General features: G+C 47.4%; 2 protein-coding genes across 3 annotated transcripts; one reads left to right on the forward strand and one right to left on the reverse strand.

The window, feature by feature from the left end:
- Positions 1–236: 236 nt before the first annotated feature.
- Positions 237–10,853, reverse strand: GPT2 (glutamic--pyruvic transaminase 2). Its single transcript, XM_069739264.1, has 11 exons — positions 10,634–10,853; positions 5,922–6,011; positions 5,730–5,838; positions 4,490–4,623; positions 4,073–4,316; positions 3,925–4,004; positions 3,716–3,852; positions 2,235–2,409; positions 2,003–2,158; positions 1,613–1,725; positions 237–1,161 (listed from the first exon to the last, which is right to left on the reverse strand). The coding sequence occupies exons 1-11, from the start codon at positions 10,814–10,816 to the stop codon at positions 1,071–1,073; spliced, it is 1,512 nt and encodes a 503-aa protein (XP_069595365.1). The 5' UTR covers positions 10,817–10,853; the 3' UTR covers positions 237–1,070.
- Positions 10,854–13,213: 2,360 nt separating this feature from the next.
- C9H16orf87 (chromosome 9 C16orf87 homolog) lies at positions 13,214–26,965 on the forward strand. 2 transcript variants are annotated; one of them, XM_069739266.1, is made up of 5 exons: positions 13,214–13,342; positions 23,365–23,461; positions 23,615–23,797; positions 24,379–24,492; positions 26,458–26,965. In XM_069739266.1, the coding sequence occupies exons 1-5, from the start codon at positions 13,277–13,279 to the stop codon at positions 26,574–26,576; spliced, it is 579 nt and encodes a 192-aa protein (XP_069595367.1). In that variant the 5' UTR covers positions 13,214–13,276; the 3' UTR covers positions 26,577–26,965. The 2 variants fall into 2 exon arrangements, with proteins under 2 accessions (XP_069595367.1, XP_069595369.1); XM_069739268.1 differs by lacking the exon at positions 24,379–24,492.
- Positions 26,966–27,662: the final 697 nt, after the last annotated feature.

Below are 27,662 nucleotides of genomic sequence, written 5' to 3' on the forward strand. Positions count from 1 at the left end.
GGGCGGACACATATATACCAGGATGGGGGGGGACACATATATACCAGGATGGGGGGGGGGGGACACATATATATACCAGGATGGGGGGGACGACACATATATATACCAGGATGGGGGGCGGACACATATATACCAGGGTGAGGGGGGTCACACATATATACCAGGATGGGGGGGGACACATATATATACACCAGGATGGGGGGGGGACACATATATACCAGGATGGGGGGGGGACACATATATACCAGGATGGGGGGGGGACACATATATACCAGGATGGGGGGGGGGACACATATATATACCAGGATGGGGGGTGGACACATATATACCAGGATGAGGGGGACACATATATATACCAGGATGGGGGGGACACATATATATACCAGGATGGGGGGGGACACATATATACCAGGATGGGGGGGGACACATATATACCAGGATGAGGGGGACACATATATATACCAGGGTGAGGGGGGTAACACATATATACCAGGATGGGGGGCGGACACATATATAGACCAGGATGGGGGGTGGACACGTACCAGGATGGGGGGGGATGTATAGACAGGGTGGGGGAGATTAGTGCAGGATACATAATTAAAGGGGCGGCACATTTGCCTCTGTAGGACTTAGAACCCTACGAGAACCATACCATCTGACAACATGCGGGGCCCCCGGTCCGTGTCTGGCGCAGGGGCCCATCGGACTCCAGTTACACCACTTGTAGTGATTTTCTGGGGGTCCCGTCTTGACTCCCCCGGTCACAGTCCTCTGATACTTTGCCTTCCATTCTTACCATATTATCGCTGAAGGTTCCGGTGTTTTGTAAACAATTGTAACAAATAAGAAAAGTCTAAAAACAAAGTAACCGGGAGCCCCTCGGCTCGGAGGGGCACAGCGTCCACTGCAGCCGCAGACGGGGGGGGGGGGGGGGGGGCGATCGCTTTATTTCCTCTGTGACCCCCTCTGTCCTCGTGTTGTATCCCTGCACCCCCACAAACACAATGCATTTTAACCCTTTCCCTGCTGTAAGGTGAAGGCGGCGATTTCCGCGACTTTTTTCCGGCCGCTCAGGAGAAATCTTCCAGGAAACGAACGTGGAAATCCTTCACGCTCTGCAGCAAGCGTCTCAGCTTCTCCAGCGGCGGGAGGATGGTCATCCTGGAAAAGAAAGGAGACGCCGTTATCCGGGGACGCGCCTGCGCAGCACAATTACTCTCTGTTATCAGCCATATCAGTCTGGAGAGTGGCTTCAATGGAGTGACTAAGGCAAGGCATACATGCGATTGTTCCCTGCTGTCAGCCATCAGGGGAACAAATGGTGAAGGTAGGAGAAATGAATTCACTCTATTACTCTCTGTTATCAGCCATTAGTCTGAGTAGCATTTGTAACTGCCGTGAGTGATGGAAGGCAGGAGAGGTGGCTACATTCTATTGTTCCCTGCTATCAGCCAGATGGGACGACGATGAATGTAGCCCAGGTGAATTCGGGCTACCACTCTCTGTTATCAGCCATTTATGTGTGACTGATAGCAGAGGTTTCTCCTATACTAGGCGCTTTAAAATCTGAACCAAAAATTTAAAAAAGCAATAATAAAAGTAAAAACTTCACCTAAAGTGATACGTCCCCTCTCGCTGTCCGAACCCGCTGCCTGGAACCACGCAGATCCCGGTCTCCTCCAGTAGCCGCATGCAGTAAAACATGTCGGCGGCCATCTGCAATTCCTGGGAACATTGAAATGACACATTTGTTCTTTACAGACCTATAAAACGCCGTCTTGTCTTATATATAAACCCTTCAGCCTCAAAGAATTGTGCAGACACGTTCATCACGCCGGCAGCAGCTTGAAACATGATTTCCTTCTGTGCAGTTCCGTGCTTTAACCACCAGGTGGCGCACTAGTCGCTGCAGGCTATGGCTTGTTGCTGCAGACACTTATCCATCTGGATGATGAGAGTAGTAGTGCGGAGAACACATCAAGGCGCATTACGCCACACTGACCTGGGCCTTATCCACGGCGCGAGGGGGGATGAAGATCCGGGGGAAGGCGTACATGGCCCCCTGCAGGGGGTTACACTGAATGCCGGGAACCTGGTTAAACAATTCCTCCGTCAGCTTCGCCTTGTGAGCGAGGGTGGAGAGCACGGCCGCCTTCTCCTGGAAGGACATCACATGGTCAGGGGTCTTCACCTGCTCTATAAGGAGCAGGTAGTGGGGGCTGCACTACACGTACCTGCATGAACTGCTGGTGGGACTCCTCGTCAGGCTGAGGGGGGTTCACCACGACGTCCATGGCGGCCTGGCCGGACACCGGGGGGCACAGGCGCACAGACAGCATCTTCACCAGCTGCGCTTTAATGTCCGAGTGCAGGTTTACCACCTCCATGTAGCCCCCGCGATACCCACACCTGCAACACACGAGGGCGCCGCAAAATATAAGGGTGGTGCCAGAAACATCGTGACCAGGGGTACTCACTGCGGACCACCCCAAGGTCAGACTGAGTTAATGGATCCAGTCCGTGGTCCCAGAAAGACAGTTCAGAGGTCCGAGAATCTTAGTTCTGGGGTCCCAGAGTGTTAGTTCAGGGGTCTGGTCTGGGGTCCCAGTGTATTAGTTCATGGATCCGGTCTGGGATGTGAGCGTGTTAGTTCAGGGGTCTGGTCTGGGGTCCCAGAGTGTTAGTTCAGGGATCCAGTCTGGACTCTGAGCGTGTTAGTACAGGGGTCCTAGAGCATTAGTTCAGGGGTGCGGTCTGGGGTCTGAGTGTGTTAGTTCAGGGATCCAGTCTGGACTCTGAGCGTGTTAGTACAGGGGTCCTAGAGCATTAGTTCAGGGGTGCGGTCTGGGGTCCCAGAGTGTTAGTTCAGGGATCCAGTCTGGACTCTGAGCGTGTTAGTACAGGGGTCCTAGAGCATTAGTTCAGGGGTGCGGTCTGGGGTCTGAGTGTGTTAGTTCAGGGATCCAGTCTGGACTCTGAGCGTGTTAGTACAGGGGTCCTAGAGCATTAGTTCATGGGTCCGGTCTGGGATCTGAGCTTGTTAGTTCAGGGGTCCGGTCTGGGGTCTCAGTGTGTTAGTTCACGGGTCCGGTCTGGGGTCTCAGTGTGTTAGTTCAGGGGTCCGGTCTGGGGTCTGAGTGTGTTAGTTCACGGGTCCGGTCTGGGGTCTCAGTGTGTTAGTTCAGGGGTCTGGTCTGGGGTCTGAGTGTGTTAGTTCAGGGGTCCAGTCTGGGATCTGAGTGTGTTAGTTCAGGGGTCCGGTCTGGGATCTGAGCTTGTTAGTTCAGGGGTTCGGTCTGGGACCTGAGTGTGTTAGTTCACGGGTCCGGTCTGGGGTCTCAGTGTGTTAGTTCAGGGGTCTGGTCTGGGGTCTGAGTGTGTTAGTTCAGGGGTCCGGTCTGGGATCTGAGTGTGTTAGTTCACGGGTCCGGTCTGGGGTCTCAGTGTGTTAGTTCAGGGGTCCAGTCTGGGATCTGAGTGTGTTAGTTCACTGGTGTGGTCTTGAATCTCAGTGTGTAAGTTCAGGGGTCCGGTCTGAGTTAGTTTTTGGCTCCAGTCTCGGGTACCAGCACTTTTAGAAGTCCGATCTTGGGTCCCAGAGGATTTACAGGTCTGACTGTTTGAGGTCCTATCTGGGGTCTCATCGAGTTTATGGTCGGAGGTCCGAGTGTGTTTCGGGGTCCGCTCTGCCGTCCTTGGCTGGGGCCGCACTTACTCTCCTATGTAGCCCTTGGACGTGGAGTGGAAGGAGGCGAGCTCCACCTGGCTGCTGTACTCTGGTCCCATCTCGTACAGGACTTTCTTGAAGGAATGGAACTGACAGTCCTCAGAGTAGACATTGTCCTGATAGACCTAGAAAGGCAGAACATCAGGGTGGATGAGGGGTCCCCGGCGGACCCTTTAATAAATGCAATGTGTCCTCACCTCGTCCGCCAGAAGAAACAGCCCCTCCTCCCAGGCGAAGTGAATGACGTCCTCTATGCAGCGGCGGCTTTGCACCTGTCCTGTACAAGGAGCGGTTTATTACCATAGGATACACACAGCGGACCCCCAGAGCCCCCCACGCACTTACCTGTGGGGTTTCCTGGGTTTATAATGCACAGCACTTTGGGGTTGGAGTGCTCCCTGGCCTGGTATAGCGCCCTCCGCAGCTCAGTGACGTCCAGCGCCCAGCACTGCTCCTCATCTAGGTAGTAATTCACCTGCACCGCGTCCAGCTCAGATATGGCCGCCGAGTACAGGGGATACTGGGGGATGGGGATCATAACCCCCGTCCGAGACGTCCCCTCCCCCGACACCAGGATCTTCAGGATACTCTGGAACAGACACCGGGGACTGTTATATGGTCAGATCATAGCAGGCGGCAGCACAGCGGACAGGTCACATCTCTGGAGACCTACATGGATCTACGTGGCAGAAGCTGAACCAGCAGGAGACCCTCACACATCACATATGGGGTCCTGTATCCATCTACATCAGCAGAACTTACCGCAATGCCATCACTAGCTCCAGTGGTGAGATAGATATTATCGGGGTCTGCAGGGACCCCCCCATCCCTCCGCTCAATATACCGGGCCACATCTTCCCGGATACAAGTGACCCCCTGACTGGCGCTGTAGGAACCTGGAAACGAGAGTGTGGCTAGTGAGAGGTGGCGCGCTGTAAGTGATCACAAGTGTGGGGGCCCTCCATGATTGGGGGGCTGGATGGAGAAGAAGTGACATGTGTCTACCATCGCTCCCCCTACATGCGCCACCACTCCAGCAGTGCGCCATCCCTTCCTGTGTGCACTATCTCTGCCTGCATGAACTATTGCTCTGTCCTGCAACATTGTTCCCCCTACGTGCGCCATCCCCTTCTTGTGTGCGCCGTCCCCTCCAGCGTGTGCCATCCCCTCCAGCATGCGCCGTCCCCTTCTCGCGTTCGCCATCCCCTCCTGCGTGTCCCGTCCCCTCCTGCGTGCCCCGTCCCTTCCTGTGTGCCCCGTCCCTTCCTGTGTGCACCGTCCCCTCCTGCGTGCACCGTCCCCTCCTGCGTGCCCCGTCCCTTCCTGTGTGCCCCGTCCCCTCATGCGTGCACCGTCCCCTCATGCGTGCACCGTCCCCTCATGCGTGCACCGTCCCCTCCTGCGTGCCCCGTCCCTTCCTGTGTGCCCCGTCCCTTCCTGTGTGCACCGTCCCCTCCTGCGTGCACCGTCCCCTCCTGCGTGCCCCGTCCCTTCCTGTGTGCCCCGTCCCCTCATGCGTGCACCGTCCCCTCATGCGTGCACCGTCCCCTCATGCGTGCACCGTCCCCTCCTGCGTGCACCGTCCCCTCCTGCGTGCCCCGTCCCTTCCTGTGTGCCCCGTCCCCTCATGCGTGCACCGTCCCCTCATGCGTGCACCGTCCCCTCATGCGTGCACCGTCCCCTCCTGCGTGCCCCGTCCCCTCATGCGTGCACCGTCCCCTCCTGCGTGCACCGTCCCCTCCTGCGTGCACCGTCCCCTCCTGCGTGTCCCGTCCCTTCCTGCGTGCCCCGTCCCTTCCTGCGTGCACCGTCCCCTCCTGCGTGCGCCGTCCCCTCCTGCGTGCGCCGTCCCCTCCTGCGTGCGCCGTCCCCTCCTGCGTGCGCCGTCCCCTCCTGCGTGCGCCGTCCCCTCCTGCGTGCGCCGTCCCCTCCTGCGTGCGCCGTCCCCTCCTGCGTGCGCCTTTCCGGCGATATCACATATATTTTACTTCCCGCCACTCACCGAGGCTCTGTCCTCCGCACGACTCCAGGATGCGCCGAGCCCGGTCCTTGGCATCGTGTGGAAATCGCGGACTATCTAACAGATCGGGATATGTGCAGAGGGCGACGACCTGCGGAGCAAACACAAATACACACATTCAAGATGGAGACGACGGCACAAAGTGGAAGTGTGGGGAGACATAATGGCGTTTACCTGCCGGAGAAACGTGATTGGCTGCTGCCCCATGGCATGCGCATCGCCGATGTTGGCCTTGATCACCTCGCTGAACGGTTTCTTGATCCCCTAAAGAAGAGACCGATCACTGTGATAAATATGATGCAAGTATCGACTAAACCGGTGTTCATCCTGATCCGCCTGATTCATGAATATCAGCACCGGACGTCTCCCTACCATTCAGAGTCTGCGGCACGTTGGCCGACAACCTGAGCGGCTACACTCCATCCTCCACTTTTCCGTGGCCACGGGGACGAGGACGCAGGTGTTGCCATGGTAACTGCCTTTCCTACAATGAACCCTTTGATTTCTCTCACATCTCGTTTCTCTAAAAATAAAATGTCTAAATCCGCAGAGAATGTCCCGGACCCGCAAAAGCCAAAATCCTGCAAAATCTTGGAAAATCCCGACCTTTATTCTCAATAAAGGTCGAAACATTCAAGACGTTTTCTTGCTTTTGCACAGATTCCGAAGAGAGGCATGAGCGTCTTAAAGGGACACGGTCACGTAACACTCCTGGCGAAGCGAATCACATCTCTATTTTAGTGTCTCTTTAAGGGTCAGTCCTCACTGCAGTTCTGGGCATTAGAGGGTCTCCACCATTCCAGTCCCTCGTCTACCAAGAGCGTCCCTTACTTGGAGGACCCATCCATACTTTACATGAACAGTCCACTCATTGCAATGGACCCTGTGCAATTCTTCATTTCCCCTGCGGGGGGAGCTATAGTGGCAGTGAGCTGACTGATGCTCTGCATGCGGCATTTTCACTGGACATCTCTGGGCTCCTTCCCTTTCAATATGGCGGTATACGCAGTTTGAATGGAAGGTCACATGACACTGGGTGTGCCCGTTGTGCTTTGGAATGTACTTAGGTGCCATCTTGATTTAAAGGGTTTTTTCCCCCCTCTTCATATATGCACATTATTGGATAGAGCTTGTAAAAACAATCACTTTTGCAATTTACCATCTGTTAAAATTTGCAGCCGTTCTTGAGATATTAACACTTTTCTTTTGGCTACAGCTCGTTGCCTAGGAGACCGACCACCGCTGCTGTCTAGCTTGTGAGCACTGCGCAGAAGCTGGCAGGGATTAAGAGATAACAGTACGCTCCTAAGATCTTCACTAGCATCAAAGCAGCACTTAAAAACTCAATAGAAAAGAGCCTGTAAGCACTGGGCATGTTATGCTGATTAGCAGCGGTGGTCGGTTTCCAAGGCAACGAGCTGCAAACAAAAAGAAAAGTGTTAATATCTCAAGAACGGCTGGGAATTTTACAAAGCAGTAAATTGCAAAATTGCTCGGATTTACAAGTACTATCCGACAATCCCCATACATGAAGACGAGAAGACCCCCTTTCACCCTCTACGCTGGCAGTTACCAGTGACGGGCTGGTGTTACAGTAAGACGATCAATGATTACTGTTCCATCCACAGTTATAGGAATGATTCGTGTCTGTATATACAGAATGAGGGAGAAGACTAGCGAGCCAAGAAATTGTCTGTAGCGCCAGAAATAGACCGCAGACAAGAGGCTCGTTCACTGAGAGGTTTATTTACCCCTCCCCCACCCCAGAATTAAGAAATCAGACAAGTGTCAGCCTCATGAGCCGGCAGCTCGCATCCGACTCTCAATGTAAAACTTGTGCATGAAATCTGCAACAATCAGTGAAGAATCCAAAGCTGAAACCCCGGTCCTGACCCCAAACGTCTCACAGCTGAGGCTTTGTTACAGTTACATCCAATCTCAATCTGCTGGGGCTAAACACAAGGACACAGGCGTAGCCTGACAAAACAAAGCTCCCAAAAATCTCCCAAGTCTTGGAAGAATGCAGGATTTGCTGAGCTCAGTGATCGGCTGCAGCGCTTATGACGTGATGACAGCGCTGCAGACAAACAGAAATCACAGCAGCAGTGGAGACGCAGCACTGGACCGGGAAAAGGGCAAGAAAAGCAATGTTATCTGTACAGCAAGGGATTTTGAAAAACTCAAAATGTTTCCATTCACTGAGCTGTTCTATCTATCATCAATCTATTATCAATCTATTAATCTATTATCTATAAATTATCTATCTATCATCTATTAAATATCTATTATCTATCATCTATCTATCTATTTATCTATGGGGGATATCTATCTATCTATATAATATAATATATATATATATAATTGTCTAAGAGTTTAATTGTCTGTCTGTCCTGGAAATCCCGCGTCGCCTGGCAGCCTCGACCAATCAGCGACGGGCACAGTCTGCCGCGAATTCTGGAATCATCATTGTTGTCCTCCACTGCTGTCAAGTGCCGCCATTGTGTTGTCTATGGGTCTAATTGTCTGTCTGTCTCGGAAATCCCGCCTTGCTGATTGGTCGAGGCCAGCTGGCCTCTATGGGGCCATAACTGCATGGAGCATTATACTACGGGCAATATACTACGTTACTGGGCAATATACTACATAACTGGGCAATATACTACGTAGCTGGGCAATATACTACGTGACTGGGCAATATACTACGTGACTGGGCAATATACTACGTGACTGGGCAATATACTACGTGACTGGGCAATATACTACATAACTGGGCAATATACTACATAACTGGGCAATATACTACGTGGCTGGGCAATATACTACGTGACTGGGCAATATACTACATAACTGGGCAATATACTACATAACTGGGCAATATACTACATAACTGGGCAATATACTACATAACTGGGCAATATACTACATAACTGGGCAATATACTACATAACTGGGCAATATACTACATAACTGGGCAATATACTACGTTACTGGGCAATATACTACATAACTGGGCAATATACTACGTGACTGGGCAATATACTACATAACTGGGCAATATACTACATAACTGGGCAATATACTACGTAACTGGGCAATATACTACGTAACTGGCCAATATACTACGTGGCTGGGCAATATACTACGTGGCTGGGCAATATACTACGTGACTGGCCAATATACTACGTGGCTGGGCAATATACTACGTGACTGGGCAATATACTACGTGACTGGGCAATATACTACGTGACTGGGCAATATACTACGTGACTGGGCAATATACTACGTGACTGGGCAATATACTACGTGACTGGGCAATATACTACGTGGCTGTGCTATATACTACGTAGCTGGGCAATATACTACGTGGCTGGGCAATATACTACGTGGCTGGGCAATATACTACGTGGCTGTGCTATATACTACGTGGCTGGGCAATATACTACGTGACTGTGCTATATACTACGTGACTGGGCAATATACTACGTGGCTGGGCAATATACTACGTGACTGGCCAATATACTACGTGGCTGTGCTATATACTACGTGGCTGGGCAATATACTACGTGACTGGGCAATATACTACGTGACTGGCCAATATACTACGTGGCTGGGCAATATACTACGTGGCTGGCCAATATACTACGTGGCTGGGCAATATACTACGTGACTGGGCAATATACTACGTGACTGGGCAATATACTACGTGACTGGGCAATATACTACGTGACTGGGCAATATACTACGTGACTGGGCAATATACTACGTGACTGGGCAATATACTACGTGGCTGTGCTATATACTACGTAGCTGGGCAATATACTACGTGGCTGGGCAATATACTACGTGGCTGGGCAATATACTACGTGGCTGTGCTATATACTACGTGGCTGGGCAATATACTACGTGACTGTGCTATATACTACGTGACTGGGCAATATACTACGTGACTGGGCAATATACTACGTGACTGGGCAATATACTACGTGACTGGGCAATATACTACGTGACTGGGCAATATACTACGTGACTGGGCAATATACTACGTGGCTGGGCAATATACTACGTGGCTGTGCTATATACTACGTGACTGGGCAATATACTACGTGACTGGGCAATATACTACGTGACTGGGCAATATACTATGTGACTGGGCAATATACTACGTGACTGGGCAATATACTACGTGGCTGTGCTATATACTACGTAGCTGGGCAATATACTACGTGACTGGGCAATATACTACGTGGCTGGGCAATATACTACGTGGCTGTGCTATATACTACGTGGCTGGGCAATATACTACGTGACTGGGCAATATACTACGTGGCTGTGCTATATACTACGTGACTGGGCAATATACTACGTGGCTGTGCTATATACTACGTGGCTGGGCAATATACTACGTGACTGGGCAATATACTACGTGGCTGTGCTATATACTACGTGGCTGGGCAATATACTACGTGGCTGGGTAATATACTACGTGGCTGGGCAATATACTACGTGGACATGCATATTCTAGAATACCCGATGCGATAGACTCGGGCCACCATCTAGTCTATTATCTATCTATAGCTATCATCTATTATCTGGCTATCAGTTATCTATCTATATTTATCTATGGGGGATATATAATATTCCGGGGGTGACCCCTATTAACCCTGTGAGCGCAGTCAGCACCCGTGTGACCCCATTAGGAGCAGCTGTCGGGGGTCTGCAGGCAGCAGGGATGATGCAACCAGGCAGATGCAGCAGAGCGGAGGCGGCTCCTCTGCAGACACAGCTCTGCTGCCCCCGGTGTCATCCTCCTAATTCTGGGACATGCAGCCTCCCTGGATGCTCAGTCAGAGCCGCGCTGGGACCTGTAGTCCCCCGCCCCGTCTCACCTGCTGCAGCTCCTTCTCGATCTCCCCCGCTTTCAGCACGATGGGTCCCCGCACCGCGTACTCCACCGCCCGGACCTGCGGGTTCATGGACTGCAGGGTGAGGATCCTATCCCGGGCCCCGGCGGCGGAGCTGCTGTACGTGCGGCCCCGCAGGAGATCCCGGAGCGCGGAGCGCAGCTTCATGTCCGACCCGACTTCTTAGCGCAGAGTGTCTGCTGCGGGATGCCAGCACCACGTGACCCGTGCGCAGCCGCGCCCTCTGGTGGTGACATGTGGTCACTGCAGGTATAAGCCCAGCGTTAAAGGGAACCTGTCACCCCGTTTTTTCAGATTGAGCTATAAATACTGTTAAATAGGGCCTGCGCTGTGCGTTACTATAGTGTATGTAGTGTACCCTGATTCCCCATGTATGCTGAGAAATACATTACCAAAGTCGCCGTTTTCGCCTGTCAATCAGGCTGGTCTGGTCAGGTGGGCGTGTTCACAGCGCTCTTTTCTTCCCCAGCTTTCCGTTGGTGGCGTAGTGGTGTGCGCATGTCCAGAGTTCCGACTTCCCTGCGCCCACGTGAAGACACAGCGCACGATCTGCGCTGTAATCCCTTGCATCGGTGGGGGCGGCCATCTTCCTGGGGCCGCGCGTGCGCAGATGGAGTACTCTGCTGCACGGGGCTTCAGGAAAATGGCCGCGGGATGCCGCGCGTGCGCATTAGAGATCGCGGCGGCCATTTTCCCAAAGCCGAGTTTGCATCTCGGCTTTGGGAAAATGGCGGCCGCGATCTCTAATGCGCACGCGCGGCTGCCCGCGGCCATTTTCCTGAAGCCCCGTGCAGCAGAGCACTCCATCTGCGCACGCGCGGCCCCAGGAAGATGGCCGCCCCCACCGATGCAAGGGATTACAGCGCAGATCGCGCGCTGTGTCTTCACGTGGGCGCAGGGAAGTCGGAACTCTGGACATGCGCACACCACTACGCCACCAACGGAAAGCTGGGGAAGAAAAGAGCGCTGTGAACACGCCCACCTGACCAGACCAGCCTGATTGACAGGCGAAAACGGCGACTTTGGTAATGTATTTCTCAGCATACATGGGGAATCGGGGTACACTACATACACTATAGTAACGCACAGCGCAGGCCCTATTTAACAGTATTTATAGCTCAATCTGAAAAAACGGGGTGACAGGTTCCCTTTAATAGGCGTTATCTGTGGTAGCCAATCACAGCCCGACTCCAGTGCACCTTTTTGGTCGGTTGCTATGGGCAACTGCTTCTCTCATTGTCTATAACAGATGAAGAAATATAAATAATAGAAATGGAATAACAACGAATACAACATAAATATAATCTGAACAATACATTTGATAAGTATAAGTCTATCTAAATAAATCTAGTATATAAATATATAATATAATGATACATTCAAATATAATATAAACGTAAAAAACAACAAATAATGAGAAAAAAAATATTGAAAATGTTATAAGTAAGAACGAACATTAGCAGTCTGTCACCTCTCCTGTTCCCATGCCGGTCTCCTATTGGGTCAGGATGGCGTGATTGGCAGCAGCGGTCACTAGTTCCTCTAGACCAGAGATGAGACCGGCAGCCCTGGTATTTTCATTATTATGGTGTCGGATGATGGGGGTAACAGTCCCAAAAGCTCCCACCTGCTGTCGTTCTGACTTTAATATAACGCTCATCATGCGATCCCGGCCTTAATAATAGTGAATAACCCCATTCACATGTCCGTCCGTGATTGTTCGTGGATGGAGCAATCTCCACAAAATCATGTCCGCTATTGTTCCGAGTGTCAGATTAAATTCGCCACGGGCCCGTGACAAAAATCGAACTGCACTCAGATGCCATCCGAGCGAGGCACAGCGCTAGGTAGAAAAAGAATAGAGATTTATAAGAAAAAAAAAAAATTTTTGTTTCCGCACGCAAGAAAAACCAATCACACTCGGACCAAACGCCGAACAAAAACATCTGTCCGTTTTTTCATGCGAACGAGCCCTTGAGTATGTCAGGGGGGCGTGAAGGGGTTAAATCTGATGGAGGAAAGTCGGAACGGTTTAGCTATGAACATAGCTGAAAGCCAGATTTAGGATTTGTGACTTTTTTTTAAAAAAAATAATAAAATAAAAAAAAATCTCCAAAAAGTCCAAATTCTTGTATCAACATGTAAAAGATTTATCACTATGATCGATGTATTAATAATAATAATAATAATGCAGGTGACGCAGCCACAATCAGCAGTGACATAAAACAAATATTTCCCTTCATTAAATTGTGTTTTGCTTCTGCAGGAAGTATTTATCAATCCGCGAGTCACATGACTCCTCAGTGATACATTTGTAACAAAATGTATCAGCGCTGCTCACGTCAGCCAATCAGGTCCTTGCTAAGGAGGCTGTATAAACAAAGCAGTAATCTGATTGGCTGCTGCGCGTACACCGAACCCCTGAAGCGCACACGCCCCCATACACGATTTGATTGCGTCGCACTGGACACGCCCATTCCACCCATCCCGAGCCAATGAGAGTTCGCCGTTCTACGTCATCGCAGAGGCGCGTCCACTAGAGGTGGGGGGGGGGCAGTTATGTAGTCGGGGACGAGCCTTGTGGACGCGCCCTGGAGAGGGGGGAGCATGTCCGCGGCCAGAGCCAAGAAAGTGAAGATGGCCACCAAGTCCTGCCCGCAGTGCGACCAACAGGTGAGGGGCGCGGGGGGCTCCGTGCAGGGCTGCGGCTCCCTGGTTACCCTGTGTGGGTGATACCATGTGCGGTTACCTCGGGGGGGGCGCACATTGTTACCTGCCCCCAATACCGCCAGTTTGGCTTATAATTAGAATCCAATTTATTATTATTATTTTGTCCTTTCCTCATTCTGTGTCTCTGATGGACAATGTCATACATATCCCCTCTAATATAGAGGGGTGGTCAGGTGACCTACAGGGATGAAGGGGTTAATTATAGCAGGCCGCCATGTTGGGGGCTTTAGAGGAGGTGAATGGGGGTCTGGTGGTCACTACAAGGATTATACAAGGTTGGAAATTGTTTTATTTTATTTTTTGTCAGTATAATTGTATTTTATTGTTTTATATTATTTTATTTCTCCTCTAAACCCCAGGAGGGGGGGGGGGGGGTGTGTAATAATTTGTGACCCCCCCAAGTCCTGTTCATGCGCAGTGGCCACAACCCCGACACCGAGGGGTTAATGTGTGTGCTTATAAATATTTACATGTTTGTGTATAAATATTGATTTACTCTATAGTCACCCTGGAGATACAATGGCCACTGTGTGTGTCTGTGTGTGTCTGTGTGTGTGTCTGTCTCTGTGTGTGTGTGTCTCTGTGTGTGTGTGTGTCTCTGTGTGTGTGTGTCTCTGTGTGTGTGTGTCTCTGTGTGTGTGTGTCTCTGTGTGTGTGTGTCTCTGTGTGTGTGTGTGTGTCTCTGTGTGTGTGTGTCTCTGTGTGTGTGTGTCTCTGTGTGTGTGTGTCTCTGTGTGTGTGTGTCTCTGTGTGTGTGTGTCTCTGTGTGTGTGTGTCTCTGTGTGTGTGTGTCTCTGTGTGTGTGTCTCTGTGTGTGTCTGTGTGTGTCTGTGTGTCTGTCTGTGTGTGTGTGTGTCTGTGTGTGTGTGTGTCTGTGTGTGTGTGTGTCTGTGTGTGTGTCTCTGTGTGTGTGTCTCTGTGTGTGTGTCTCTGTGTGTGTGTGTGTGTGTGTCTGTGTGTGTCTCTGTGTGTGTCTCTGTGTGTGTGTCTCTGTGTGTGTGTGTCTCTGTGTGTGTGTGTCTCTGTGTGTGTGTGTGTCTCTGTGTGTGTGTGTGTCTCTGTGTGTGTGTGTGTCTCTGTGTGTGTGTGTGTCTCTGTGTGTGTGTGTGTCTCTGTGTGTGTGTGTGTCTCTGTGTGTGTGTGTGTCTCTGTGTGTGTGTGTGTCTGTGTGTGTGTGTCTCTGTGTGTGTGTCTCTGTGTGTGTGTCTCTGTGTGTGTCTCTGTGTGTGTGTCTCTGTGTGTGTGTCTCTGTGTGTGTGTCTCTGTGTGTGTGTCTCTGTGTGTGTGTCTCTGTGTGTGTGTGTCTCTGTGTGTGTGTGTCTCTGTGTGTGTGTGTCTCTGTGTGTGTGTGTCTCTGTGTGTGTGTCTCTGTGTGTGTCTCTGTGTGTGTGTCTCTGTGTGTGTGTCTGTCTGTGTGTCTGTGTGTCTGTCTGTGTGTGTGTGTGTCTGTCTGTGTGTGTGTGTGTCTCTCTGTGTGTGTGTCTCTGTGTGTGTGTGTGTCTGTGTGTGTGTGTGTCTCTGTGTGTGTGTGTGTGTCTCTGTGTGTGTGTGTGTCTCTGTGTGTGTGTGTGTCTCTGTGTGTGTGTGTGTGTCTGTGTGTGTGTGTCTCTGTGTGTGTGTGTCTCTGTGTGTGTGTGTCTCTGTGTGTGTGTCTCTGTGTGTCTGTGTGTCCACGGTATTCACGGTGGAAAATGAAATGCTAGGTGAAATCCCAAGAAACAATGAAAACCCTATATTAAGGGTCACCAATCTAACCCAAGAAGAGGTGCGAAACCGGCTAAATAAGATTAAAATAGATAAATCTCCGGGTCCGGATGGCATACACCCACGAGTACTAAGAGAACTAAGTAATGTAATAGATAAACCATTATTTCTTATTTTTAGGGACTCTATAGCGACAGGGTCTGTTCCGCAGGACTGGTGCATAGCAAATGTGGTGCCAATATTCAAAAAGGGCTCTAAAAGTGAACCTGGAAATTATAGGCCAGTAAGTCTAACCTCTATTGTTGGTAAAATATTTGAAGGGTTTCTGAGGGATGTTATTCTGGATTATCTCAATGAGAATAACTGTTTAACTCCATATCAGCATGGGTTTATGAGAAATCGCTCCTGTCAAACCAATCTAATCAGTTTTTATGAAGAGGTAAGCTATAGGCTGGACCACGGTGAGTCATTGGACGTGGTATATCTCGATTTTTCCAAAGCGTTTGATACCGTGCCGCACAAGAGGTTGGTACACAAAATGAGAATGCTTGGTCTGGGGGAAAATGTGTGTAAATGGGTTAGTAACTGGCTTAGTGATAGAAAGCAGAGGGTGGTTATAAATGGTATAGTCTCTAACTGGGTCGCTGTGACCAGTGGGGTACCGCAGGGGTCAGTATTGGGACCTGTTCTCTTCAACATATTCATTAATGATCTGGTAGAAGGTTTACACAGTAAAATATCGATATTTGCAGATGATACAAAACTATGTAAAGCAGTTAATACAAGAGAAGATAGTATTCTGCTACAGATGGATCTGGATAAGTTGGAAACTTGGGCTGAAAGGTGGCAGATGAGGTTTAACAATGATAAATGTAAGGTTATACACATGGGAAGAGGGAATCAATATCACCATTACACACTGAACGGGAAACCACTGGGTAAATCTGACAGGGAGAAGGACTTGGGGATCCTAGTTAATGATAAACTTACCTGGAGCAGCCAGTGCCAGGCAGCAGCTGCCAAGGCAAACAGGATCATGGGGTGCATTAAAAGAGGTCTGGATACACATGATGAGAGCATTATACTGCCTCTGTACAAATCCCTAGTTAGACCGCACATGGAGTACTGTGTCCAGTTTTGGGCACCGGTGCTCAGGAAGGATATAATGGAACTAGAGAGAGTACAAAGGAGGGCAACAAAATTAATAAAGGGGATGGGAGAACTACAATACCCAGATAGATTAGCGAAATTAGGATTATTTAGTCTAGAAAAAAGACGACTGAGGGGCGATCTAATAACCATGTATAAGTATATAAGGGGACAATACAAATATCTCGCTGAGGATCTGTTTATACCAAGGAAGGTGACGGGCACAAGGGGGCATTCTTTGCGTCTGGAGGAGAGAAGGTTTTTCCACCAACATAGAAGAGGATTCTTTACTGTTAGGGCGGTGAGAATCTGGAATTGCTTGCCTGAGGAGGTGGTGATGGCGAACTCAGTCGAGGGGTTCAAGAGAGGCCTGGATGTCTTCCTGGAGCAGAACAATATTGTATCATACAATTATTAGGTTCTGTAGAAGGACGTAGATCTGGGTATTTATTATGATGGAATATAGGCTGAACTGGATGGACAAATGTCTTTTTTCGGCCTTACTAACTATGTTACTATGTTACTATGTTACTATGTGTGTCTGTGTGTCTGTGTGTCTGTGTGTCTGTGTGTGTCTGTGTGTGTGTTTTATAGACTTTTTTTTTTTAGAAAAATATTTTTTATTTAGGGTGATATTTTGTCACCCCCTTACTCAGCTTTCAGGATATGTGAATATATAATTATTATAATTTTTTAATTTATTTATTTTTAACTCTATTTCTTTTTTATCAGTCCAGGTGATGTTTTGTTTTCCCCCCAGTGCTGTGTGTGGGGGAGGGGGGCGCAGTAATTCCTGCTGTCCTGCATCCTATACAGTCAGTGCAGTGGCCTCCTCTGTGGTGTGGAAGTGGAGCTCAGGTTTCAGGTCCTTGCTCTATATGAGGAGGGTTATTTTTGTTCTGGTTGTTTTTTTTTTTTTGTCTCTTTTTGCCTGGAGGAGAAGTGAGAGCCCTGCAGGGCGGGAGGGGTTAATACTGGGCCTCACATTGTGTTGGGCTGTTTATAGGAGACACAAGTCTGGGCCTCACACTGATGAATGGGAACAGTACAATGTGGGTGGGGGTTAAAAGTTGCTTTTTTTTAATGCAATTTTTTTCTTTATCCTCTGCAGTGTGAATATTACACTATATAATTTTTTACATGTGTATGTGTATATGTATGTATATATATATATATATATATATATATATATATATATATATATATATTTATATTTATATTTTACAGCCTCAGAATTTTTGCAATTATATATTTTTGGTCCTTTGTGAATATTACACTATATCACTTTTCATTTCATGGAATAAATGGCGCTATATAAATGTATAGAATAATAATCCAGTTTGCAGCCTCCTTTTACCGCCATGAGAACGTAGCATACTGCCGTGGGTTACATCAGCAGATTGTATTCCAAGTATGTCTATTAATTAATGCAGTGCTTTATATTGTGCCCCCCCCCCCCCCCCCCCACATTTTGACCACTGGATGTCAAATTATTACAGTGTAGCGTTCTCATACACCGAATGGACCTCGTATATGAAAACTAGATTAATGGAAAAAGTGTAGTGGATTCTGCTGGAATATTGCATGGGACTGACTGAAACGATGTGTTTCACAAAGGCCGGGCGTCCACATTGATCTGAACTGCCCACGTGACACATTGTTCCTATTAGGTTGTAAGAAATGTTTAATTAAGGACTCAAAACTTTTATCTATCCCAAACCTTCTGTGTATTTCTTTATGTAGGCCGGAAGGGGCCGAGTGCGGGTTTCAAATCCATAAATCTATTGTTTCCATAACGGCTTTAGGGATATTTTCTGCTTTTGGTTTGTTGGAAACAAAGAGAGTGTTGTAATGTAATCACCGCTGGATCTCTGTACTTTGATCTCCTCCTTAGGAATGGAAATCCCCTTAGAAGAGGTTGTACAAGTTCAGGATCAGTAACTTATGTACATAGTGACTGCACCAGCAGAATAGAGAGTGCAGCTCTGGGGTATAATACAGGATGGAACTCAGGATCAGTAATGTAATGTATGTACACAGTGACTGCACCAGCAGAATAGAGAGTGCAGCTCTGGAGTATAATACAGGATGTAACTCAGGATCAGTAATGTATGTATGTACACAGTGACTGCACCAGCAGAATAGTGAGTGCAGCTCTGGGGTATAATACAGGATGTAACTCAGGATCAGTAATGTAATGTATGTACACAGTGACTGCACCAGCAGAATAGTGAGTGCAGCTCTGGGGTATAATACAAGATGTAACTCAGGATCAGTAATGTAACGTATGTACACAGTGACTGCACCAGCAGAATAGTGAGTGCAGCTCTGGGGTATAATACAGGATGTAACTCAGGATCAGTAATGTAATGTATGTACACAGTGACTGCACCAGCAGAATAGTGAGTGCAGCTCTGGAGTATAATACAGGATGTAACTCAGGATCAGTAATGTAATGTATGTACACAGTGACTGCACCAGCAGAATAGTGAGTGCAGCTCTGGGTTATAATACAGGATGTAACTCAGGATCAGTAATGTAATGTATGTACACAGTGACTGCACCAGCAGAATAGTGAGTGCAGCTCTGGGGTATAATACAGGATGTAACTCAGGATCAGTAATGTAATGTATGTACACAGTGACTGCACCAGCAGAATAGTGAGTGCAGCTCTGGGGTATAATACAAGATGTAACTCAGGATCAGTAATGTAATGTATGTACACTGTGACTGCACCAGCAGAATAGTGAGTGCAGCTCTGGGGTATAATACAAGATGTAACTCAGGATCAGTAATGTAATGTATGTACACTGTGACTGCACCAGCAGAATAGTGAGTGCAGCTCTGGGGTATAGTACAGGATGTAACTCAGGATCAGTAATGTAACGTATGTACACAGTGACTGCACCAGCAGAATAGTGAGTGCAGCTCTGGGGTATAGTACAGGATGTAACTCAGGATCAGTAATGTAATGTATGTACACAGTGACTGCACCAGCAGAATAGTGAGTGCAGCTCTGGGGTATAATACAAGATGTAACTCAGGATCAGTAATGTAACGTATGTACACAGTGACTGCACCAGCAGAATAGTGAGTGCAGCTCTGGGGTATAGTACAAGATGTAACTCAGGATCAGTAATGTAATGTATGTACACTGTGACTGCACCAGCAGAATAGTGAGTGCAGCTCTGGGGTATAGTACAGGATGTAACTCAGGATCAGTAATGTAATGTATGTACACAGTGACTGCACCAGCAGAATAGTGAGTGCAGCTCTGGGGTATAATAAAAGATGTAACTCAGGATCAGTAATGTAACATATGTACACAGTGACTGCACCAGCAGAATAGTGAGTGCAGCTCTGGGGTATAATACAGGATGTAACTCAGGATGAGTAATGTAATGAATGTACACAGTGACTGCACCAGCAGAATAGTGAGTGCAGCTCTGGGGTATAATACAGGAGGTAACTCAGGATCAGTAATGTAATGTATGTACACAGTGACTGCACCAGCAGAATAGTGAGTGCAGCTCTGGGGTATAATACAGGAGGTAACTCAGGATCAGTAATGTAATGTATGTACACAGTGACTGCACCAGCAGAATAGTGAGTGCAGCTCTGGAGTATAATACAGGATGTAACTCAGGATCAGTAATGTATTTTATTGTTTATAGATGGACATTTTGAGTATTACTTGTCTTGTTACCACACATTCTAATGTTGCTTCATCGTTGGCATCGTTCTTACTGTATCTAAGCTGCACATCTACTCTATAATTGTCACTTCCATCTGTCTTTGTGTCACGGATATTCATTGGTCGCGGCCTCTGTCTGTCACAGAAATCCAAGTCGCTGATTGGTCGTGGCAAAACGCCCACGACCATTGCCACGACTAATCAGCGACGTGCACAGTCCGGCGGCAAAATAGCCGCTCCTCTCTCCCTGTCCCCGCAGTCAGTGCCCGCTCCATACTCCCCTCCAGTCAGCGCTCACATATGGTTAGTGGCAGTGCTAATGGACCGCGTTATGCCGTGGGTAACTTACTCCGTTACCGCCGCTATTAACCCTGTGTGACCAACTTTTTACTATTGATGCTGCGTATGCAGTATCAATAGTAAAAAGATCTAATGTTACAAATAATAATAAACTAAAAAACGTTACTCTCACCCTCCGACGTGGTGCGATGTCCTCGGCAGTGCAAGCGGCAGGTTCCGGTGCCAAGGATGCTATGCGAGAAGGACCTGCCGTGACATCACGGTCATGTGACCGCGACGTCATCACAGGTCCTGCACTCATACCAACCCTGGGACCGGAAGCTGCAGCGTGCACCGCACACATGCGTCAGGACTACACGGGGGCCTTCGGAAGGTGAGTATATGTTTATTTTTTAATTTAAGTCTTTTTTTAACCACGCATATAGTGCCCACATTGCTATATACTGCGTGGGCTGCGTTATATATTACATGGCTGCTATATACTACGTGGACAATGTTATATACTGCGTGGGCTGCGTTATATACTACATGGCTGCTATGTACTGTGTGGGCAGTGTTATATACTGTGTGGGCAGTGTTATATACTGTGTGGGCTGTGTTATATACTGTGTGGGCTGTGTTATATACTGTGTGGGCTGTGTTATATACTGTGTGGGCTGTGTTATATACTGTGTGGGCTGTGTTATATACTGTGTGGGCTGTGTTATATACTGTGTGGGCTGTGTTATATACTGTGTGGGCTGTGTTATATACTGTGTGGGCTGTGTTATATACTGTGTGGGCTGTGTTATATACTGTGTGGGCTGTGTTATATACTGTGTGGGCTGTGTTATATACTGTGTGGGCTGTGTTATATACTGTGTGGGCTGTGTTATATACTGTGTGGGCTGTGTTATATACTGTGTGGGCTGAGTTATATACTGTGTGGGCTGAGTTATATACTGTGTGGGCTGAGTTATATACTGTGTGGGCTGAGTTATATACTGTGTGGGCTGAGTTATATACTGTGTGGGCTGAGTTATATACTGTGTGGGCTGAGTTATATACTGTGTTGGCTGAGTTATATACTGTGTGGGCTGAGTTATATACTACGTGGGCTGTGTTATATTCTGTGTGGCCTGTATTAACGCATCGGGTATTCAAGAAGATGTCGTGGCCTGTGCTATATACTATGTGGCTGCTATATACATACATACATATTCTAGAATACCCGATGCGTTAGAATCGGGCCACCATCTAGTTATATTATATAATCCTTAGTGCTGTGTGATTGCAGCACAGTGAAGGCTACAGGTCACTGATGCAGATTCTTTCCTTGTCGGGGTTGTTCGCCTTTTTTCTGAATCCTGTAGTGAAGCTGCCGTGTTTTGTCGCAGGTAATAAGTAAAGTGATAAGTTTCAGCCTGACACAACGTCTCTCGGCAGCGTCTCCTCCGGCTTCTCACCACGTTCCTGGCTCTTGAGCAAGAACTTGTTACATTTTTCCAGTTATGGAATTTTTTTTTTTTCCGTCTGCTGAATTTGTTTTCCAGGATCTGTGTTTAGTCCTGATCCTCGGCAGCTGCCAACGTTCGCCGAGCGAAATTACAAGCCGAAGTCTGCCATCTATATTGTGGATGATGGAAGCTGTGCTGAGCCATGCTGGGAGTTGTAGTTTCTAACCACTGAAATTCAACATTGCAATTTCACTCTGTTTGCAACGAATTTCCATTAATCCGGCACTTGAAAGTTTAGAAATCCCGATTAATGTTGAGTTCAGTGCCGGATTAGTTCTTTAATTGTGCAGACCCTCCTGGCCATGCAGCTTTATATACATTGCCATTCAGGAATCTGGGAAAGCTGGGTGACCAGTCTGGAGGGGGCTGCTGTGCTGGGTTAGTCACCTTTCCCAAAGCCAATACCAGCAGACACTGCTCTCTCCTTGACTTATTTGGAGAGATCCCCATTCTCTGCAGTCTCGGCCCCATGGGGACACACAATATGCAATAGTTGGCAATTCTTGGGAGACCTGAGCCCAGGCCTAGGGGGAACCTCCATCTTATTGATGCCTCTTCTACTTAACTGTTCAGCTGCTGGGCTGTGCTGCCATAAACCGCGGTCATCTTGTGCTGCTTGAGAGTAAAGTAATAGATTGGAGGCATTACGGGGGTCTCGTAGGAATCGAGGGCCCAGTCGGTTGGTGGTTTTAGTTTGCGCCCCCTCCGAGTGCATATTTCATGTCTCAGCTGTTATATATATATATATATATATATATATATATATATATAAAAAAAATTTTTTCCTTTTATTTAACTAAAATGGGAACATATCTGGAGGAGGAGGAACATTCAGCTTTCTATTCCCTTGTTACATTTGTTAATTACTCGTTAGGAAATGATACAATGTTGCTTCTTTCAGATTGCATTGACAATTATGCCATCTAGTGGTCAGTAGCTGATATAGCGCCACAATAAAGACAAGCTCCAGACCCACATTTGAAGTTCACTATTCCGGATTTTTGTTTAATACAAATGTTTGTAAATAAGAAGTATAAAAACTGGGGAAATATTCAATATTGATATTGTAGGAATTAATCCTGATCGTGTGTGCGGAGTGATTCTGAGAGCCTTAGATACACTGGCTCAGCAGACCGTATCACACATTGGGCTCAGATACAGTGCTGTCACATGCTAAGCTTGGATACATTGGCTCAGCACAGGATAAGCTCCCAATACATTGGCATAGAAAACGGTATCCCATACAATAGGCGGCGATCCCGAAAAGCAGCACACATGATGGGTTTAGATACATCGACGTAGGACACTGCATCATGTATTGCAGGCTTAGAAACATCGACGTAGGACACTGCATCATGTATTACAGGCTTAGATACATCGACGTAAGACACTGCATCATGTATTTCAGGCTTAGATACACTGCCTCAGCAGCACACTGTCATATGATGAGCTTAGATACTCCACATCACACATAAGCTTGGGTGCATTGGATCAGCAACATACTGGCATATGATGAGCTTAGATACATTGGCACAACAGGCCGTATCGCACATAATGTGTAGCATTATGCTGGATCTTGTAGTTCTCCACGTTGCCCACTGCCGCCCTCTTGTGTTTTCCAGGTGCCTGTTGCCTGTAAGTCTTGTCCTTGTGGTTTTATCTTCATCAGCAGGAAGCTTCTGCACGGGAGACAGACGGATCGCGTGCCCCCCACCTCGGGTACGTCCTCGCAGTATCATTCGCCTTATCCGGCATTTCCTCGGCAGCACTTCCTCGGCAGCACTTGCATCCAATTTCCAGATGAGGCAGAAATGAAATCGTCTTTATAATTCGGGTACCCCCATGTAAACCCCCTCTGTTCACTTCCTACAGAAAACCGCTCCGACCCCAAGAGGCGGCGGACAGAGAGAATCAAGAGAGAGCGGATCATCTCCACGGTCCGTAAAGACCTGGAAAACAGGAGACGGTCCCGATCCAACAGTCAGTCGGACCCCATCCGCCGCGGGAGGGGGCGGCCGAAGACTGCGGCCACCAAGAAGCAGGAGGAAGAGAAAGGTACATGGGTTAAATTACAGGGGCAAAATCTTAAAACTTTGCAGTTGATAAAACTTTCGCCACCGTGGTCATGATGAATTATTTTTATTTTTTTTTCCTTATTTTATTTTATTTCTAGCATTGACTTTTCTGTAACTTTCAGGGAAAGTTCAGATGGGACCGGCGAGAATAAAAAAAAAAAAAAAAAAAAAAAAGCCAAAAAGTCTCCATCAGTCCTTCATATTGAGCTCACTGAATGATTCTCAGTTAACTCATTCCGCAGCAATAGAGGCTGTAAAAGGCAGACGGTGCAACATTTTTAATAAAAACTTTAAATGCAAAAAATGATTTTTGGCTAAAAATAAATGCATCATAAAAAGTCCCCAAATGTGGAGAACCGCATTACTGCCGAATATCTAAATCCAGGGGGCGCCGTGCTTCCTCTTCCCCACCATGATTTCCTCCTCTTATGGTTCCCGGCTTTGTCTAATCCCGCACCCCCCCCCCCCCATCCATCACCAACTACACGTCACCCCTCCCCCATCCATCCCCCCACCCCCCATCACGCAGATGAACCCTAACCCATTAGTCTTGCTCGGCAGCATGGAGGAGCGGCAAGGACTCTGGAGCTGGAAGGATGGCGGCAAGATACGGCGAAGACTCGAGGGCGCAGCGGGTAGACCGCGGGAGCCGGAGGCAGCAGTGGATGGGAGAAGGTAACGTAACTGCTCGGGAGCAATTGGACTGGGGCCGCAATTGCTCGGGAAAGCATCGGTTGTTGTTTTTTTTTTTTTTATATATTTTTTCCTAATAAATGTATAATTATCGTTCTCGTAAATTTGGTCTTGATCTTAAGGGCCCTTCATATGCTGCTCCACAAAAAAAACGTGTACGGTGTGACCATCAGCTCCCCGTATCTCAGCTTCCTGGTGACTGTGGATTTAGGGGTTCACTGATGTCACCTCTGGATTTTATTTTTTGGGGGGGTAAGAGCAAGTGAAAAATCCCCCTGAGACGCACTGTCCCGTTAAATGTGCATCCTCTTGTAACGGCGACATTCCTGCCGGTCATCTTCCTCTTTGTGCTTCTGTTCTGTCCATGTGTTGTGTAGAAACTGTTACATTTGTCTTATAAGATGTTACTATGGGTCACTTCTGTGTGTCTTGGTCCGATAATAAGTGTCGCCATATCGTTCTTTGTCGCTGATTATATACAGTGGCCGGCTCCTCACTCTGGAGTTACTGCAGGTCCTATAAGCGGCATCAGATCCTTGTACTCTAGTCACATCCAGAGCTGCATTCAAAATTCTGCTGCTTACTTCTTAGAGAGCTTAGAATTGGATCTGCCCTTCACTGTCATGTGTGCTGACCATTAAGGGCAAAAATCAGAATCCGGCTGTGCATCGCCTTATAGTCTGGGTCACCTATATTAGGCTAATGGTGTCTTTATAAAGGTGTTATAATATATGTATATATGTATCTGTGTTACGTTATTACATCACTTGTTCTTAACCTTTTTTGTTTTGATCATTTCCTTTTAAACAGGGCTTTCCAGGTCTGTAATATTGATGGCCCATCCTTAGAATATCAGGGAAGTGGAGTTTCAGCTCCAAGATCAGAGAATAGAGAAATAACGCGGTGCGGTGCTGCGCCTGCGTCTGGTGCTGCGCCTGCGTCTGGTGCTGCGCCTGCGTCTGGTGCTGCGCCTGCGTCTGGTGCTGCGCCTGCGTCTGGTGCTGCGCCTGCGTCTGGTGCTGCGCCTGCGTCTGGTGCTGAGCCTGCGTCTGGTGCTGAGCCTCCGTCTGGTGCTGCGCCTGCGTCTGGTGCTGCGCCTGCGTCTGGTGCTGCGCCTGCGTCTGGTGCTGCGCCTGCGTCTGGTGCTGCGCCTGCGTCTGGTGCTGAGCCTGCGTCTGGTGCTGAGCCTGCGTCTGGTGCTGAGCCTGCGTCTGGTGCTGAGCCTGCGTCTGGTGCTGAGCCTGCGTCTGGTGCTGCGCCTGCGTCTGGTGCTGAGCCTGCGTCTGGTGCTGCGCCTGCGTCTGGTGCTGAGCCTGCGTCTGGTGCTGCGCCTGCGTCTGGTGCTGAGCCTGCGTCTGGTGCTGCGCCTGCGTCTGGTGCTGCGCCTGTGTCTAATACATTTGAATGAGCCTCAGCCGTAGTACCAAGAATGGCCAATATAATAAAAATAATTAAAAAATCTGATCCATAGATGGTGGGGGAGGTGTAACTGATATTGACAGGCCATCAATATCAAAGTTTAAGAAAGTCCCTTTTATGTTGTATTTAACCCAGTTATAAAGTGGGAAACCCCATTTTATGTTTTCAGAATTATGATTGCTGCCTCGTATCAAAAATTAAATTCTGTGTGTTAAATTGGGGAAACTTGTTGCAATGCTGGCGAACAAATAATATGACCCCCATATTGCCTCCCAGCTTTCCCAGACTTTTCAAAGTGATACATCCCAGAGATAAGCTGCTTAAAAGAACTTCTCTCCGGAGGACCCGGCATTACATGCAGACCATTGGTTTTAATTAGGATTCATGTAATGCTTCATTTGACCTCCGGGGGTGCTGCAGGGAACACCTACTACTGGGTTTTTCTTCCTGCCTGTATTTTTTTTTTTTTTTTTTGTCTTAAGTTTCTTCATATTGAGTTGTCTTATTTCTTCTTTTTTGTTGTTGTAGAGAAACAGGAGAAGGAAGTGGACATGTACGCCAACCTCTCGGACGAAAAGGCTTTTGTGTTTTCAGTGGCGCTGGCAGAAATTAACAGAAAAATAATTAATCAGAGGCTGATACTATGACCAGAGGGGGGAAGAGACCGCCACCATCTATGTGACTGTCAATACCAAAATCCAGACCTATGTCTCCAGGAAACGATACAAGGACGACCCTGCACTAAAGAGTTTTATGTTTTGTTTTTTTTTGTTTTTTTTTTTAAACAAATATTCTAAGATATTACACCACAGCTGTTTTATGCTTCTTTTTCGTTTTACAATATGGTGATTTTATTCAGGTTTTTTTTTTTTTTTTTTTTTATGAGGACGACTCATCATGGCCAATAGCCAGAATACATATATGTAAATGCTTGATATAAATAAATAAAATATATATTGCGATTTTATAAATTAAATGAAGTGTCTGGCAAATGTACAGTTTATATACCCTTTATATATTAAACCGATGCTCATCATATTGAAGCCTCGAGTCTTATTTCATATCCAAGTTTGAAAAACTTAATAAAATTATAATTAACCCCCAAATTAAGTATACATTAAAGATCCCAATGGCCATAAGAATAACTACTATAATACTGCTCCTATATAAGAATATAACTACTGTAATACTGCCCTATATACAAGAATATAACTACTATAATACTGCTCCTATGTACAAGAATATAACTAATATAATACTGCCCCTATGTACAAGAATATAACTACTATAATACTGCTCCTATGTACAAGGATATAACTACTATAATACTGCTCCTATGTACAAGAATATAACTACTATAATACTGCCCCCTATGTACAATAATATAACTACTATAATACTGCTCCTATGTACAAGAATATAACTACTATAATACTGCCCCCTATATACAAGAATATAACTACTATAATACTGCTCCTATGTACAAGGATATAACTACTATAATACTGCTCCTATGTACAAGAATATAACTACTATAATACTGCCCCCTATGTACAATAATATAACTACTATAATACTGCTCCTATGTACAAGAATATAACTACTATAATACTGCTCCTATGTACAATAATATAACTACTATAATACTGCTCCTATGTACAAGAATATAACTACTATAATACTGCTCCCTATGTACAATAATATAACTACTATAATACTGCTCCTATGTACAA

Source organism: Ranitomeya imitator, chromosome 9 (genome assembly GCF_032444005.1).
Source record: "Ranitomeya imitator isolate aRanImi1 chromosome 9, aRanImi1.pri, whole genome shotgun sequence".
Lineage (NCBI taxonomy): Eukaryota > Metazoa > Chordata > Amphibia > Anura > Dendrobatidae > Ranitomeya > Ranitomeya imitator.